The sequence below is a fragment of the Martes martes genome (genome assembly GCF_963455335.1).
Source record: "Martes martes genome assembly, chromosome: 4".
Lineage (NCBI taxonomy): Eukaryota > Metazoa > Chordata > Mammalia > Carnivora > Mustelidae > Martes > Martes martes.
Window position 1 is genome coordinate 154,270,245 of NC_137891.1, and position 16,855 is coordinate 154,287,099.

General features: G+C 58.0%; 1 protein-coding gene across 1 annotated transcript in view; it reads left to right on the top strand.

Moving 5' to 3' along the window:
* Nucleotides 1-15,418, top strand: part of TRABD2B (TraB domain containing 2B) — a gene marked incomplete at its 5' end in the record, with an annotated part of 201,161 nt that extends 185,743 nt beyond the window's left edge. The window contains 3 exons of the mRNA XM_080801705.1: nucleotides 3,297-3,387; nucleotides 6,441-6,710; nucleotides 14,936-15,418. Of these exons, the coding sequence (XP_080657831.1) occupies nucleotides 3,297-3,387; nucleotides 6,441-6,710; nucleotides 14,936-15,155 (581 nt within the window). The 3' untranslated portion in view covers nucleotides 15,156-15,418. The remainder of the gene's footprint in view (nucleotides 1-3,296; nucleotides 3,388-6,440; nucleotides 6,711-14,935) is intronic.
* Nucleotides 15,419-16,855: the final 1,437 nt, after the last annotated feature.

Below are 16,855 nucleotides of genomic sequence, written 5' to 3' on the forward strand. Positions count from 1 at the left end.
AGAGTGGTCCACACTGCATGGTGATTGAAACCATCATGTGGATGATTTGTCCACAGATTGTGGGGGAGAAGAAGGCTATGGACAGGATTCCTGGGGCCCCCACATTTACTGGACAGGAGAAGGGGGACGCGGTGCAGTGAGAGGGCTACAAAGAGAAGCAGGACAGCGCCATGTGGTGGGGTCCTATGAATCCAAGCCCAGAGAGGGAAGGGCTGGGCCCTCACTGGGAGCACAGGCTCAGAAATGGGTGGCTGGTGTGTGTTATGCTGGGGCAGTGGTTCACAGGGAGGGCGCCCCCTGGAGCTGTGCAGGAGCTACCTCTTGTAGGGGGCAGGCAACGGGAGACTCTGGTCTCTGCCTTGCAGAGAAGGAAGTGATGGTGGGTGTGGCTTAGAGAAGTAAAGATGGGATTTGCAAAAATCATTGCTGATGGCTTCCAACTAGTTTCTCAAAGTATCTGGAGTCTTCTGTTCAGGGTCTGGAGCTGCTGAGGCTGAGGACATGGATGGGGCACTGACTGGACCCCGAAACGCTGTCAAGCAGCGCTCGGGATCCAGCTGGAGCTCTGTACGGCTTGGGCCCTTCTGAGCACTGCCTCCCCCAGCATCAGGAATGTTCCTCTCGGAGTGGGTCACACAGCTTGGTAAATATTCACCTCGGCTTCTATGCAGCTGGAGGCGGCCTGCTCTCCCTGGTCGCTCTTGAAATCCTCCGAGCAGACCACTGCTGGGCCTGGAGGCCCTCGCCTTTAAAGGGTCTCCATGGAGGCATGGAAGGAATGGCCTTTGCTGCCAGGAGTAAATTCCAAGAACTGCTGGCAGGGAGCTCCTGCAACCCGTTTGCCAAAGGCCACCATGCCCAGGCTCCCTTCCAGCTCCATCACACTCGGGGGCCAGGCAAGAGTGGGCACAACTCTGTGGTCCCCCCAAGGACTAACTTAGCTCATCACTCAAGAGTGCATGCTGGGCTTCTTCAAAGAATGGTCACTCCTCCTACCTTATCAGGACCTCACCAGCCCCCGGAGGGATGCATGCCCGTTTGACACTCAGGAAAACGGGCTGGGGGCAAGGAAGCCACTTGGCTCAGGAGACGCATAGCCGTGGCAGGAGATTGGGTCTCCGTCCTTAACAGGACTGGGTGAAGCCCAGGGTCCTGGGAGGGCCTGTTCATGCCTGTGTTGTCTGCGTGTCTTCTGCACTCGGCTTCTCGAATGAGCCTCAGTTATCCCCTGGCCTTCCATATGCTGTTTCCCCTGTCTGGAACACCCCTCCACCCCATGCCCAACTCTCGTCCTCACCTGGTTAATTCTTATCCCACCCTTCAGCTATCACTGCCTCCTCCAGGAAGTCTTCCCTGACTTGAGGTTTTGCTTCCCTCAGCATAGTACTTAGCCCCGATCAAAAGACCTTGATTCTGAGACCAAGTGCCTGGAACAGGCCCCTGTCTCTTCACCACTGGCTAGCACTAGAGATTCACTCGCTCAGTGCGTGTCAGATTAATGAACTGAATCAGTAAAGAAAGGGAGGGAGGGGGAATACATTTTCGTCGGGTTCTCTGGGGTCAAACAGAAGCTTTCCCCTGAGAGTCTGAGAGCCAGGGGAGCCCATGGATCCCTCCCTTGTATAGAGACATTAAGAGCATTTGAGCATAATGGATTTGCCTGAGGTCTCAGAGCGGGTGAGGCGGGTCCTGGACTAGACACCAGGTCTCTCATTCCCAGATAAGTGGTCTCTCACAGTGATCCCAAGGTGGACTTCAGGGACAGGGGTGGGCCAGCACAAGAGAGCAGAAGCCGGCCCAGAGGTGTGCAGGGGGGCGACGGAGAGGGTAGGCTCCACCCTCCATCCACCGCTCTGTAGTCCCCGCCTCACCCCCTCTGTGCCAGAGTCTCTCCGATCCCACCCAGCTTGTCCACTGTCTGCTCTCTTCAGACCTCCCCGGGGCTGTCAGCGTGCTGACCTTCCGGCTTCCCACCTGTCACCACCTGTCACAGGCGATTAGACTAATGGCACAGGGATTTCCCCCCAGGTTCTGGGCTGAATGGGGAGCTGAGGGGAAAGTGCTGTCCATGGGAGTAGGGCTGCAGGGCAGGCACACGGGCTAAAAAGCGACAAGGGGCCACTACCACTCTGCCCACATCTAACAGGTGGGGAGACCGAGGCCCAGGGAGGACGAGGGGCTGGCCAGGGTGCTGACTTCCATCACTTAGCCTTCTGAGGACTCTTCCTCACCGGAACCTGGGAGAGCCTTGTCTGTTCCCAGACTTCATGCCCGCGTCCTGCTGAAGGAGAGCGTTTTCTGGGCTCATCTGGGGCTGTGGCTCTCTGCGTTCTGAGCCACCAGCACAGGGCTGGCCTCAGAGCAAGTGCACCGTAAACATTTGTTGAATGAATGCTTAATGGGTTGGGGTGAGGATACCAGCACCCCCCCAGCAGGAGCCACCTCGGCAGTGTTCGGCTCCGGATTTAGACCCCTTCTGTGCCCCCGCCACTGTCCGCTGGACCTGCAGCCGTTGCAACCATGCGTTGCTCTCTCCTTCCCCAGAATCTGACATCTGGTGAGTTTTCTGGGGCCACTCGGGGCCTGGATTGTAATGTGTGGTCCACAGAGGCTGGATAGAAGGTGAACGAATGAATCCATGAAGGTCTCTGCCCTGTGGAGCCTGGGGGGGAGACAGACATGAACACGCAGAACCCACTCCCGTGCTAAGGAATGGACCCTCAAACTGCTGGTGGAACTCACGAAGATGAGCCACAGACCTGTTGAGGGCTGGAGGGCTTCTTGGAGGAGGTTTTCTCCAAGCTGGGCCTTGCATGACCGCTTTTGGCTGCTCATTTCTGTTGCTTGTCTTACATGGGCTGAATTCACTTTACTTTTCTGGTATAAAACTGTGTGGCGGCCACAGCTGGAGCCTGGGTCCTATGCACGGAGACTGTGTTGCAGGTCATTACCATCTGGGTCTGGGATCAGCCTCGGGGTACGAGGCACAGCGAGGCCACTTGAAACACTTGTGACCTTTGCCACAACGCCAACCACTGTTCCTGCACTCCTCCCACTAGCCCAGCAGGGAATGCTACCATCATTCCCTTTACAGGGGGGAGCCCACAGAAACTGGGGCCTGAGGACATATGGTGGGTGAGCTGCAGAGCCAGGATTTGGACCCATGCCAAGGTGGCACCGGGACAACATCCAGACACACTGTACCATCTTGGGTATAGGTGGTCCCTGGCCTGAGGGGTCCCCAGTCGCTGGTGACTTGGCATGTGGCTGAGTCCACTCTGTCTCATGTGTTCTAGGTCATTTCCTGGGAAACAACACAGTCATTGACGTCCTTCGGCAGGCAGGGCTGGAGGTGGAGCATACACCGGCAGGGCAGACCATCCACAGGTGAGAAACTCAGGCATCTGGGGGTATGGGCCTGGCAGGCCTGCTGCCACCACCATGAAGCCCGCCGGAGCCTGTGGGGCATGGCTGGGCTGCACCCTGTCCTCCTGCTCGGCTTGCGGGGCAAGTTGTGAAGAAGCCTCGTAGGGACCAGCTGTGACCAGGTAGCCAGGAGTGCAGGGGCTGGGCCGGAGGTAAGGAGACTGAGAAAGAAGCTGCCATGCAATCTTGACAGACTGGGAGGTGAGGTTGGGGGACAGGGCAGTGGGAATGGGAGGAGCGTTAGATCCTGAGAGATGCTCAAGATTTAGAGCCTGGTTGGGGTGGGGTGGGGGGAAGGACTCTGCAGGACACCTGGGGTGCTGCCTAGAGAACCGGGGGATGCCCAGCCCCATCCACACCTGTTCATCACCTTCCTCTGACCGCACCTCTTGGCTGTGCCCCCCTACCCCTGACTTTCCCATCAGGACATACCTTCTCCACTCAAATAGCCATCACTGGGCATCTGAGGGGTCCCTGTCCCTACCCTAGGTTGGGGGTCCCCTGGGCCGCTTGTGGTCCACAGTGCCAGGGCAGGCATGACAGGGTGTCAGCCCACACTGGGCAGCTCTGGGGGAGGCAATGACAGCATCCTCAAACTTGGGGGTTCCCTGCAGCCTGTACCCCAACCGTATTGCCGGAACCTTCTTCACTAGACAACAAAGGTGACCACAGTGCAGTTTCAGCCCCTGTCTCTGACGTGACATGAGCCAGAGTCAGAAAGAAGCTTGAACAATCATAGTGAATATTTATCGATGGTTCACTCTACACCAGGCTCTTAGCGTTTCTAGCTCATTAAATCCTCCCAAAAGCTCAATGAGTTAGGAACTAGAGTATCCCCACCTTAAAAGTGAGGAAGTGGAGACCCAGAGAGGTGAAGTCACTTGCAGAGGGCTACACAGCTCATGGTAATGGCAGTCTGGCTCTAGACCCTCCCTAAACTCCTAACCACTCCCTGTCCCCTCTCTGGGGACTAGAGGTGGGCTTGGGGGCAGGGATTGCTCAGGAATGACTGAGGCTTTGCTCCTTGCTCTGCAGAAATAAGGTTTGGACCCCTAGCCCTCCAGAGCTTTGAGCCTCTGGTCTCCTAGCTCTGGGCCAACGCTCACCCCTGTCTCCATGGCACTTCTAGAGGACCTTAAAAACTCCCTCGTATTGGACTCCTTCCTCTTCTGATCATCTGAGTCAGGCTCATGACACTGTTCTTCCTGAACATTTGAGTGCACCACAAAGCAGTCTGCCCTGGGCCAGCGCAGGGGTGTGCTGGAGGAGCAAAGGACCCAAGGCAGCCTTGGGGACAAGGCATTCCGCACACTCCCCTTCACAGCCCCAAGGACTTCATTCGAGGCTCATTGTGTCTGTCCAGGCCAGGCATGGTGGGCAGACAGGCCGGGGAGGCTGCCTCTGCTCCTATTCATCTCAGAGCCCAGGCAGTAGAGGAAGGCCCCCCGCCTCTCCCGCCCCCCTGCCCGGCCCTGCTCTGAGAGCTCTCAGGCTGAGCCTCCAGCACACGCTGAAATCCTGCGGGTGGGGTGAGGGGCCGGGATGCTGAGGAGGCCCCAACAATAAAAGCCATCATCGGCCACAGGTGCTTCCTGGAACCATCTTTTTGTCCGCCTGTTTTGAATTATCTCCCTAGCAGCTGCAGCATCTCCTGAACCCTGGGAATCTGGGCTTGCCATGGGGGCTGGGGACGGACAGGCTGAGCCGATGGCCTTCTCTCCTTCAAGGAGGGAGAAGCCCTTCACCCCACCGTGCATGCGGGACTGGAGGAGGAGGACAGGTTGTGTGCTGCCTCGGGTGTCACTGGACCTTTATAGTTCCCCACGCCATGTCCAGCCTTCTGCCAGGGCCCGATGTCCTCCAGAGGAAGTCCCTTCGGGCCCCAGAGAGGAAAGAATAAAATGGAGAGGAGCAGACGATGTTCCCGGGCTTTGGGAGCCTGTGTATGTAGCGCTGTATGGAATGTGAATTCCACGACCACACGCCGAATCAGTGTTTCAGTGCCCACTACGGCCAAGTCCCTTTGCTGGCAGGCCAGCGTTAAAGAAATGCTTGTTATGGGTCAGGCACTGTGTTAGGACCTCAGTTCATTCATACACGCAACAAGCTTAGGAAGTAAGTGGGCTCCCTGCTGCTCCGAGACAACCACGGCGCCCGCCCTTGGCCACACAACCTGTCAGCTGCGGAGCAGGATGTGAACCCGCGTCTCTGTACCTCTAGCTGGAGCTCTAACCTGCTGAACGCTGTCCTCCCTCCCTGGAAAGGTGTTCAGGAAGTAGATGATGAATGCACGTATGGGTGGCTGGATGAACGACACAAGCAACCATGTTAATATTTAATAATACTTAACAACTCATGTTCATTACTAAAACATTTCAGCTGCTAACTGTGAGCCAGTCACTGTTCTAAGGGCTTTGCCCGGGTTCACTTATGAAATCCGCATGATGCCCCTAGGAAGCGCGGGCTGTGGCATCCCCGTTTTGCAGAGCAGGAGGACGAGGCACAGCGTGGTTAGTCACTTGCCTCAAGACCCTCAGCCAGAGTTTGTGGAATGAAAGACCCTGACGAAGGTCAGATATGCCCCCAGAGACCTGCCCACGGCTCACACCCTCCCCTCCCAAGAGTCTGGGCTCAAACATCACCGGGCAGTGGCCAGACTCCCCTGCATGCCAAGCACCCTCCACCTCCATGCTTCCTCTCCTGCCCCCCTCAGGGGCTCTCACCATCTGCCGTCCTCACTGTCCATCTTCCGCTTCGAAGTGCGAGCTCAGAATGGACAGGAACCCAGTTTGGACTGTTCTTGCCCAATCCCTAGAAGAGTGCCCAGCGCCTGGATTCCCTCAATGAAAGGAGTCAGAGTTCCATCTCTCAACACCAGATACTCTTGCTGGGTGCAGCAGGGGCACCCAGCTTCTTCTCCTATGGTGACAACCTTCCCACTGGGTGCCATTCCCTGTTGCACATGAGTGACACAGCCCCACACGTGCACCTCACGTGCTCTTGCCCGTTTCCAGCCCCGCCGCCAGGAGCCCTGAGCCCCCACCCGAGAGGACCTCGGCGAGTCCGGCCCCAGCCACCCCTGCTGCCGCCGTCCCCGCAGTGCCCTCGGCAACACCTACCATCCCGCCTGAGGAGGAGGACCCGGCCCTGTCCCCACACCTCCTGCTCCCGGACAGCCTCAGCCAGCTGGAGGAGTTGGGGCGGCAGAAGAAGTGGCACAAGAGGCAGAACAAGCAGCAGAGGCCACGGCAGTTCAATGACCTGTGGGTTCGCCTCGAGGACAGGTGAGCGGGGACGAGGCGGGCCGTCCGGGGCTGGCCACCTCTCCTGCCGGCCTCACACACACACACCCCTGCCCCAGGGCCACAGCCCCTCTCCTCCCTGGGTGCTGCTCAGAGGAAGTGGGCCAGGTGGGCACTTGAGTGGAAACTTCTGGGGAGAGCTTGACACTCCCCCACCCCCGTTCACAAAGCCTCTTACTGTTCATCCGGTAGGGCTTACAGAGCATGCGCACATCTGATTTTTCATTTTTAGTCTCAAAATGAGAGCAAGTACACTTTTTTCCATTTTAAAGATAAGGAAACAGAAACCTAAGGTGTATTGGCCAAAAGTCTGCTTTGCCTTTAGCTTACCTGGATGCAGCTGGGGAACAAAGCAGACTCTGTTTGTCCCACAGGCCAGACTGTGACACTAGGAGAGAACAACACAGCCTGGCTCCATGGAAGGGTTGTGAGCTCCCTTTCCCCAGAAGGTCTGAGTGGCCAGCACCCGGTCAGGGAGGGAGCAGGGGGTCCCACTCTGCAAGAAAGAGATGGCAGGGGCTGACCCCTGCCCTTATGGCTGTGGGCTCCTTCTCAGGAGAAGATGGCATTCGTGGTGCATGCCAGTGAGCATGGGCAGGTGCAGAGATCATCCTACTGTGCTAGTAGTACCTGTCTGTCCCCTGCCTGCGTGCCCCTGCTGCCCCTGTGCCACCCTCTCAGCCTGTCTGTCACTGTAGCTCCTGCTGAAACCAGGATGCCATCTCCCAACTTCTGCCTGCAGGTTCAGAACAGTCTCCCTAGCTTCCACATTTGGGTGAGAGTCTCTATGTGTAGTGAACAGTGTCACCAGAACACCTGGGATGCCCCAGGGAGTGACTGTCAGTGGAGGTCAGAGTCTTCTCCACTGCGGTAGCCAACCCTGGCCCTCGTGCCCCAGCAGTGGGCCCTTGGAGACTTGGAGTCTCCCCTGAGCCCTAAAGACCATCATCTAGGATTTCCTCTGCACCCTAGGAAGAGTCATCTGGGGTACCTGTAAACAAACATATGTCCAGGCCCCTGTGGCCCTCCTAATCTGACCCTGCACCGCATGGGCCTGGGGAGCTGGGTGCTGTGTCTGCCCTCAGGCTAAAGTTGCACTCGGGAGACTTCTCCACAGCTTTGGGGAACATGGACCTAGTTCTGCATTTACAGGCTGGGGGAAAAGGGCTCTGTCCAGGGTCACACAAGCCATCAGGGACTGCCTCCAGCCCTGTCAACTTCATGGTCCTCCTACAGCCAGGTGTCTGAGTCCATGACAAAAGGATGACACAGTCCAGTCCGCTCTTCTAAAGTGTGAGAGGTGTGCTATTCTACAAAGACTTCCAGCAACTAGGAGTGGAGCCCACTGCTCCTTTGGGCTTTGGTTTCAGAGCATCTGACTTGGGTTACTGGGAAATGTGCGGTGCCCCGGCCAGCCTGCCCGCCCCCCACCCCCGCCCCGCCAGGGACAGAGGCACCACTGTAGCTCTATTAGCTGTGACATATTTGGCTCACATGCCCCGTGTGGGCCTCCCCCTCCGACCTGGGAGTGCGGGCGGACAGCTGTCAGAGGGCCTCTTCCTCAATGCGGGGCAGGGCCTGCCGCCTGCCAAGAGGAGTGGGGCCGGTGGAGGCGCGGGCGGCCCATGGATAGCTCCCATCAGGAGGGGGACTCGGGGCCCTCATCAGCCTCCTGGGGCAATCAAGAGACCCAGCCCGGGGTGGGCCTGGCCCATGAGGTGATGGGGGCCGGCTGTCAGCTCCAGCAGCGGACCCCCGGCTCTAACCACTTCTGAAAGGTAAATTTCGGCAAATGGCTCCAAACGGTTTCCTTTTCACAACATGTAGCTCTGAAACACAGAGCCTGGTTTCAGGAGAGGAAAATAGCTTTTCTTTGGCAAGAGGGAGCCCTTTCTCCAACCTAACAGGTAAATTGTGGTTAAATAGCTTTCTTCCATCTGGTGGGGTTGGAGAAGGACGTTTCCATGGATGGGCACCCTGTTTGAGTTCTCGACGCTTCTCAGGGAAACAGGCCCTGAGCTCTTTGAGAGGCTTAGGTGAGGGCCCCCTACTTTCACTCCCAGAGGACTCACCCCACCTGCCCAGGGTTTCCAAATTTCCACTCCTCTGAGAGGGAACAGAGGCAAGCTCTCCCAAGGGGGAACCTGAGGCCCATCTGTAGCCTCTCTAACAAAACCATTTTCCTTGGAGCTGTAACTCCATCCCAGGTTTTCTTGTATTCCTTCCCCCACATCCATCCCCTCTCCCTGCTCCCCCCTGCCCACCCCCTGCCTAAGCACACTGCCCCCAGCAGCCTGGGATTATTTGGTGCTCCCTGCCATGGCCAGGCCAGCTTCCTTCTGCACAGCCTGGACGCAGAGCCGTGGCCTCTCCTCCGGCCGGAGGCTGCCGCTCCTGCGGGCCCTGTCCTTGCCAGGCTGCGTGCCGCCCCTCAGCGGGCTGTGCCTGGCCCTCCTCCTGCCTTCGTTCTTGCTTTTCTCTCTGCCAGGGGTGGGCACGAGGGGACATTGGCTGAGCTCCAAAGGCAGACTCGTGCCCCGGGTCCTGCCAGGAGTCTGGGAAGTAAGCTTTGTTTGTGAAACAAGGAGACTGAGGCCCAGCGAAGTCAGGTAACGTGTCCAAGACCACACAGCGAGGGGGCTGTGAAGTCAGAGCTCACACCCAGGTCTGCCTGACGCTAAAGGTCACATTTGCCCATGGCCATGCAAATGCCCCTCCCGCAGTTGCCTGGCAAGCATCTCCTCCATCCACACTGGCTGTGTCCCTTCTCTCCTCCCCCACATCCCACAGCCCCCACAGGCGCCCCCGTCTCAGCACAGTCACATGGGCTGTAGTCCCTCACTTGGGTTTAAAGGCCTGGAGGCCATGGGCACCAGGTCCAGGTTGGACTTCTCCGGCCACCAGGGACCTCATGGGGGGTTTGTAGACCCTCCCCTTGGCCCTCATTCCCTGAGACGGAAACACCGTGGAGGAGGTTTAGAGAAGCAGCAGCCCTTGACAGGGTGGTTTAGGAGGACCCATGGAAAGGGCCAGGCGTGTGTCCGCAGATGGCTGTGAAGTGGCAGTACAGAACTCTCAGGGAGCCCCCACATCGGAGGGCCAGGAGGGGGGCAGCCGGGCAGGGCTCATTCCCATGCTGTCTGTGTGCGATATGGGGCTCATGACAATCCTCAGTCTCTCCTTCTGTGCAGGTAGGGCCTTGACCATCTCCGAAGGTCATGCAAGTTCTGCTGCTCTCCCTGTCCACAGCTGCGCTATGTGTGCATGCGATGAGGGTGGAGGGTTGGATAAACAAGGGGGCAGAGTGTGGGGCCATCAGGACAGACAGTCATGAGGAGGCAGGTGCAGGAAAGAGAGCTCCTTCTAAGTGCTGGGCGCGGCTGGAAGCAAGGCACAGGTAGGCCTCAGTGTGGACAGACCCAGAGGGCTTGTGAGTGCACCATACCGGACACACACACACACACACACACCCCTATCATTATCCTTCTGGGCCTCAGTTTCCCTGAGGTTTGAGCAGGTGCCCAGGGCCCCCTCGAAGGGGAAAAGACATTGTTCCGCCTTGTAGGCCCCTGGGAGAACCGTGTCCACCTCCGCCCGGCCTGCCCATCCTGCCCCAGGCTCCCCAGCTCCAGCTTCTCCTGGCAAAGCCAGACCTTCTCCTGGGAAGGTCCTGCGTGGCCGGCATCTCTGTGTGAGGCCGGGATGCCATGAGATCGCGGGTGGAAGATACCCCGTGAGGAATGGGAAACAGGACCTCCGTGAACAACCGCACAGACAAAATGCAGGCAGAATGGGCTTCAGAGCCCGGCCCTTCCCGGGGCTTGCTTTGAGGGTTAGAAAGCAAACAACAGGATACCATGGAGTGGTAAGCTGGCGCCAGGCCACCTGTGACGCTCAGTGACCGTGGTCTCCAGAACTGCTGGTGGGACTCTTGGGCTGGCCTCAGATGCCACTCTCCCCTCCCCAGCAGGAGCTGCCTGGGGGCCCTTAGCTCGGCTTCTGCTACAAGCCTTCAGTGAGCCACTGGGTGGGTGCTGCTCCTGCCACTTAGCAGGAGCACACTGGGCACACGCTGGTTACCCAACCCCACGCTGGTGGGGACAAGAGCAGGTGGGGACAAGAGCAGGAAAAATTTCAGGTCACGGCCAGGCAGAGGACAGCTCCCCAACACGGTGTGGCTGAAGAAGCCCTGGAGCCCCGGTCAGTGTTCCTGTGCCTGCGAAGGAATCGGACAGCTGGGGCCATGGGGAGGATGTGGCCATTCCCAGCAGAGAAGGCCGTGAAGCCAAAGACGTGGAGGCGGGCACGGGCCTTGGACATCAGGACATCGAGCTGCAGGGAAACCTGTTGCCACAGATCTCTGCCGGCCTCTGACCCACTTGGCTCGAAGAGGCAGAGGCCAGACCACACTGACAGCGGGGTCTCCTCCAGCTGGACCACATCGAGGGCTGTACCCCCCAGGCAGCAGGACCACCAGTCACCCGGACCCCAAGCCCCCTCTCTACTCTGTGTCCCTGGAAGCCTCCGAGAAGGTCGCCCGGGGCATAGCTAGTAACCCTTTGCATTGGGAGGAAAGCCACCGCCTACGGAGACCCCCAGAACCCAGCACCAGATGCTCTTGGAGACCCTCTAGGTGCAGAGATTGACTGCCTCCTCCAGGAATCCCCCTGGAGGCGCCTCCGTGGGCAGACAGCTGACACTGTCTCGAGCAGCAGCCCTCCTTCTCTGTGCTTTACACCTTGAGCTTCTGCCTAAGCTCTCCCTTCTGGTTTCTACTACTAGAAAACATTTTAAAATGCATGGGTCTGTTCCTGCTCCTTCGTTGCACACATAGAAACTGAGACCTAGATGACAGGACTTGCCCCAAGTCACACAGCAGACGGGGACATATGGCATTCTTGAACAGGGCTTCAGCCTTCCCCAAGGCAGTGGGGCCCTTCCCCATGCAAGGGGCCCTGTCGGCTCGGAGCAGACTCAGCCCGTTGGTGCCAGCCGTCTGCGGAGCCTGGGAGCCCTCGGTGTTTGGTTTGGCTTCGAGGCCCCTTTGCCATGAGACAGTTTTCCCCTGCCTGGGCCTGGGAGCTTGGAGTTGGGGGGAGGGGGATCTGGACTAGGAGACTGAGCTTTGTGAGCAGAGTGGGCCGGGGAGGTGGGGGTATTTGGAGGAGCTTTCCACCCCCAACCCCATTTCCTTGGGACTCCTTCCAAGCAATAAAACCCCCTGCTCAGGCTCCAAGGGGGAGTGTGCATCTTTGCTTTTCAAAGTATAAAAGCAAATGCCTTTGGGCGCCTTGCGAGACATAATTTTCCTAACTCCTACTTATCTTCCTTCTGATGGCGGGGCTGGCTGCAGCCTGCCTGGGCCCCCGCTCCGGGCACCACAGGTGGCACAAAGCCTCTCCTCTTGAGGCCGGGCCTCCTAGCCTCCTGGCTGCTCAGGCTGAAAGCACAGGGCAGCCCCTGGGAAGGGACCGTCGTGGAACCTTTGTATAGCGTGTGGAGCTTTTCTCATCAGAAGAGAAAGGGAGAGAAGGGGCTCAGGTAGTGGCACAGGTGCAGGCACTACCCTCCCGGAGCCAAGCCCTCCCTCCTCCCGCCCCGGCGAGCCTCCACACACAGGTTTTCCAGGTCTCAGCAGGAAGCAGCATGCCGACCCGTGTGCCCTCCACCGGCTGCTCCTCCATATCCCGATCCCCTGCAGGCTGTCCCGTCAACCTGGAAATGGGGATAATGAGGTGACACGGGTACAGCATCGCAGCGTCTGCAGGCTCCTAGGAAGTGCTTCATAAACGGAGGACGCTGCTCTCAGGGACCAACACACACGAACATACGATGCTAAAGAGCCACGCCGTGTCGTGCGTCCAGCGTGTCGGGCGCTGCTCGGGGCCCTTCCCGCGTGGGAGCCCATCCAAGCACCTCTGTAGACATAGATACCTGTGTGCGACACGGCAGCAGCAGTGAGACCCACGCGAGGTTTTGTGGGGACCTTAACTCTCTCCGGAGGCCTCGAGGGGTGGAGAACCCACCAGAGAGGCCTCCAAGGGAGGGGACGTTGAGCCAGGCCTTCAGAGGTGGGTGGGACAAGGGAGCACGACAGTCAGGGTGACTGGACAGGGTGGCGCATGCTAGCAGAGGCAGGAAAGGTGAGATCGGCTGGTCCCCAACTGTGTGAGAGGTCTCGGTGCCCTGCCAGTGGATACAGGGTGGGCCATCCTCTGCCAGGAGCTGTGGGTCATCGCGGGCAGTCAGAGCCACCTGGTCTGCCTGCTTCTGTTCCACAGGCACGCTCCCTCCTCTCCTCCTAGCTATTCTCGAAGTTCCTAAAGACAGAGGAACACAGTTCATGACCACTATAGATGCCAAGTGGAGAAGAACCTCATGTAAGGGTGCGGCAGGTTCTCGTGGCTGGAGCACAACCAGGAGTAGAGAACGAGGGACAGGCCAGGAGCGAGGACCTTCTTGACTGAGGGCATCTGGACACCCACTTCCTGAGCAGAGGCCCCAGCCTGCTTGGAGGCAGGGGCGTGCACAGTGACCCCAGGCTGAGCCAGGCTGTGTGAGAGGCATCTGGCCCGGATGGCTGTGGGGCCGGAGCTTAGTGGTAATGATGACGGAGCTCACAGTGGTTATGGTCGATTATTGGGACCTTGTGTCTGGCACATGGAAGTGCAGGCCAAGGTAGAGCAGGGGATGACCTGAGGGCCCAGCGAGTGAACAGCCTCCTGGGGAGGGGCAGTAAGCACTGGAAAACAGGGCAGCATCCCACATGGAGGAGGCTACCCATACCACACAGACACCCAGGGAGGGGCAAGCTTCCTGCCCGTGCCTCAGCTGCTAGCAAGCACTTTCTGTGTGCCTGGTTCAGATCCCAGCCTCCTTGTGAGTCCTGGAGCAAGTTACTTAACCTCTTGGTGCCTCAGTTTCTTCCTAAGTAAAATGGGGATAAGAGTTGGATCTGCCTTATAGTGTGGCCATAAGGATTAGGGGTTGATGTGTACTAGGTGCTGGCTCAGAGTTGCCACAGGCTGGGGTAAGTACTTCTCCGGCCACTAGGGGCACCCTCAGTCACATGCAAGGTAGACTGTCTTCAGGCTGACTGCTGTGTCACCTCTTCCAGGAGGCCTTCCTGGCCCTGCCCTGGACAGGGGCCCATCTGTGTGCCCCCTACCCAGTTTCCCCTCCGTCCTTTGCACATCTGCTGTGATGGGACTTGTCAGGTCCTCTGTCTGCATCTCCATCTGCCTCCCCTATCCAGGGCTCCACGAGAGCAAGTGGGGCCCAGCGCCCCTGAACTCCAACTCTCTTTTCATCCTGGAGCCTTCTACCCCTGTGGCCTCTCTGGGTTATACCTCTGTCCTTGTCTGCCCTTGTCCTCTCTCTCCCTCTGTCCCTGGCCCTCTCTTTGTTGATGATGTGCTCTCTCTCTCTCTTCCCAGAGCTTGAGCCATTTACCCACCCCACCTCGCCCCTGTCCTACCCTGCACTTCCCCACGACACTGGGCGCTGTCCTCAGCCAGCAGGCTCGTTCTGCACTCAATCTCCTTATTTCTCTGTCTCTCCCTCCTTCATTCTCCCTTTCATAGGTTTTCTTGAGCCAACAATCTCACCCATTCCCTCCAAAACTGGATTCTATTTTTATGAGTTCATGAAGGATCACAGCTTTCCCTCAACCTCCCTGGGCTTGTGTAGAGGGCGGCGGCTGATCCGGGCTCCTGCCCAGGCAGTGCTTTCTCCTGGGACCCAGTGCCATTTAGCCTTTCTGAACCCTGGCCCTCCCATCTGGGGAAAGGGGGTGATGAGATCCACTGTGAAGGTTGGTTCTGAGGCCAGAGAGACCCTCAGTAACTGGTAGACGTTATCAGGAGGGCAGGAGATGGTGGGGTTGTCTATGTGGTTGGTTTCCGGTCTGTTTTGGGCTGGGCGGGGATAGTGGCAGGAGAGCGCCTACAGAGGCTGACTCCCCCAGCATGACCCCAGACCCAGCTCCTCTGTGGCACTTGGGTTCTTTCTGCCCCAGGATCTATACCGAGTGGTCGCACTTGGGCCTTTCAGCTTCAGGAGCTCACTTTCCCTGCCCAGCCCCACCTCCTTCTCCTTTTTATAAGAAAGTAGATTCCCTAAAGTCGCCTCTGAACCCCAGGCCAGAGCCCAGGACGAGGCTACTGAGTGGTCGTTCCGCGGTTTTCCTGCTTTCTCTCTCCCTCCAGCACGGCCGCCTCACCGCCCCCGCCGCCCCTGCAGCCCACGCACAGCCCTGGAACCGCGGGGCCGGCCTTGCAGCTCTCAGAGCGGCTTCAGCAGCGGGAAGAGCCGGGCCCCACCAGCAGCTCAGCACCCTGCCGCCCCCAGCCCACCCTGGGCCTCCTCCCTGCCATTGTGGCCGGCGTCGCAGCCCCCCTCCTGCGGCACCGCCTTGGGCCCTCCTGACCTTGGTCATCAGTGCAGAGAAGCCAGAGAAACCACAGGAGGGTGTGTGGCCACCCCCCCCCCACTGCCCCCACCACCACCTCCGGGGTGCCTGACACCTCACGGGCAGTCCAGACGGGATCCGTTAGAACACTAGAGCTTTATTGTACCCGAGTTACATCTTCTTTTTTGTAGAAGGATCTTAATTTCCCATAGTGCTATGGGGCTCTTTTGTAAAATATGTGTCCATATTAAAAAAGAAAAATGTATTTATTCTTACCGATAAAACTATTTTTATGTGGCCTATGTTAACCCTTTAAGCAGCCCCAACACCAACCCAGGAGGTGAACCCAGGCCGCCGGGAGGTCTGCAACCTCAGGCAGACCCTGGCCTTGAACTGACTTGCTCCTAGGCCCGCAGAAGCCTCCGCTGTCTGGGTTTGGCTTCTCCCACCACGGGGACCTCAGAGAGAGGGGCAGGCAGACAGGCTTATTAGCTTTTGAAGCTGGATCTGGGAGCCAGAGATGTGAACGCTGACGACTTCCCTCCCGTGGCTGCATCCTAGGGTGGGAAGATACTTTAGGAAAGAATGCTGCTATTTTGAAAACCCTGAGTGTCTGTGAACTGGCCTTCCAGAGCTCTCGGTAAGTGTTTGGACCAAAGCACGGGGGTGAGGGAGGGATGGTGGTGCCGAGGGGGGCCATCCCCCCAGCCCTCTGTGACAAATGGTTAAGTTGAGATCCAAAGAGAGGAAGGTGGTTGCCCAAGGTCATGCAGCAAGTGGGAGAGCCGGGGTGTGAATCCAGACCCCTCTGTTCTGGTTTCATTAGTCTTCTTTAAGCCTGGCTTGTAGAAGAGCCTGTTGAAGTCACGGCCAAACTGAGTGAGCTGGGTCCAAGGCAGGCGTGGGCACAGAAGGGCCATTTTAGGGACAGAGGCTCTAGGAGTCGCACGGTAATAATAATCCTAATGTAAGCCACCCTTTGTCCTGAGCCTGCAGCACGGCAGGCATTTTGCACACTCACTTTGTCACTGATCCTCATACCAGTTCTGTGAGATGTGATTGTCCCCATTTCACAGATGAGGAAACTGAGCCCCCCCCCAATGGATAAACTGACTTGCCCAAGGTCACCTGGCTGGGACATGACCCCAGATCAGTATGATTCCGAAGCAATGCTCATCCCCTGGACCATATTTTGCCATGTTCTTTCTGCACAGGGAAGCTCCAAGGAAGGGAGATCTCCCCCAGATAGGCCAGCACAAGCCCCTAGTCACAGCCCAAGAGACTCCTTGGCCACAATCACTTATGTTGGCCCCTCTGAACGAGGGGCTCTGGCAACAGCTTGTGCACAAGCTTGTGTCCCATGCCCCAACTTGTCTTATCTTGGAGCTAGTGAGAGGCTTTCCTACCAAATCAGAGGCTGGCAGGTAGGAGAATCTGGGTGCGCAGGCAGGCAATTGAGACTTAAGGGGACTGACCTCACTTCTCTGCCACCAGCGTGGTAGCTGAGAAAGCAAAGGACCCAGGTTGCCTTCCTCCTTACCCTAAATCCTCACTGGACTGGAGGCTCACCAGTTACAGAGTTCTGGAACCCAAGAGCAGAAAGGGCCCCTCGTTTGACAGATAAGAACAGTAAGAGTAATCACGAGGCCCAGAGAGGGGAGGAACTTCCCCAAGACTGCACAGCTGGGTGGGTCTGCTGACTCCCAGCCCAGTTCTC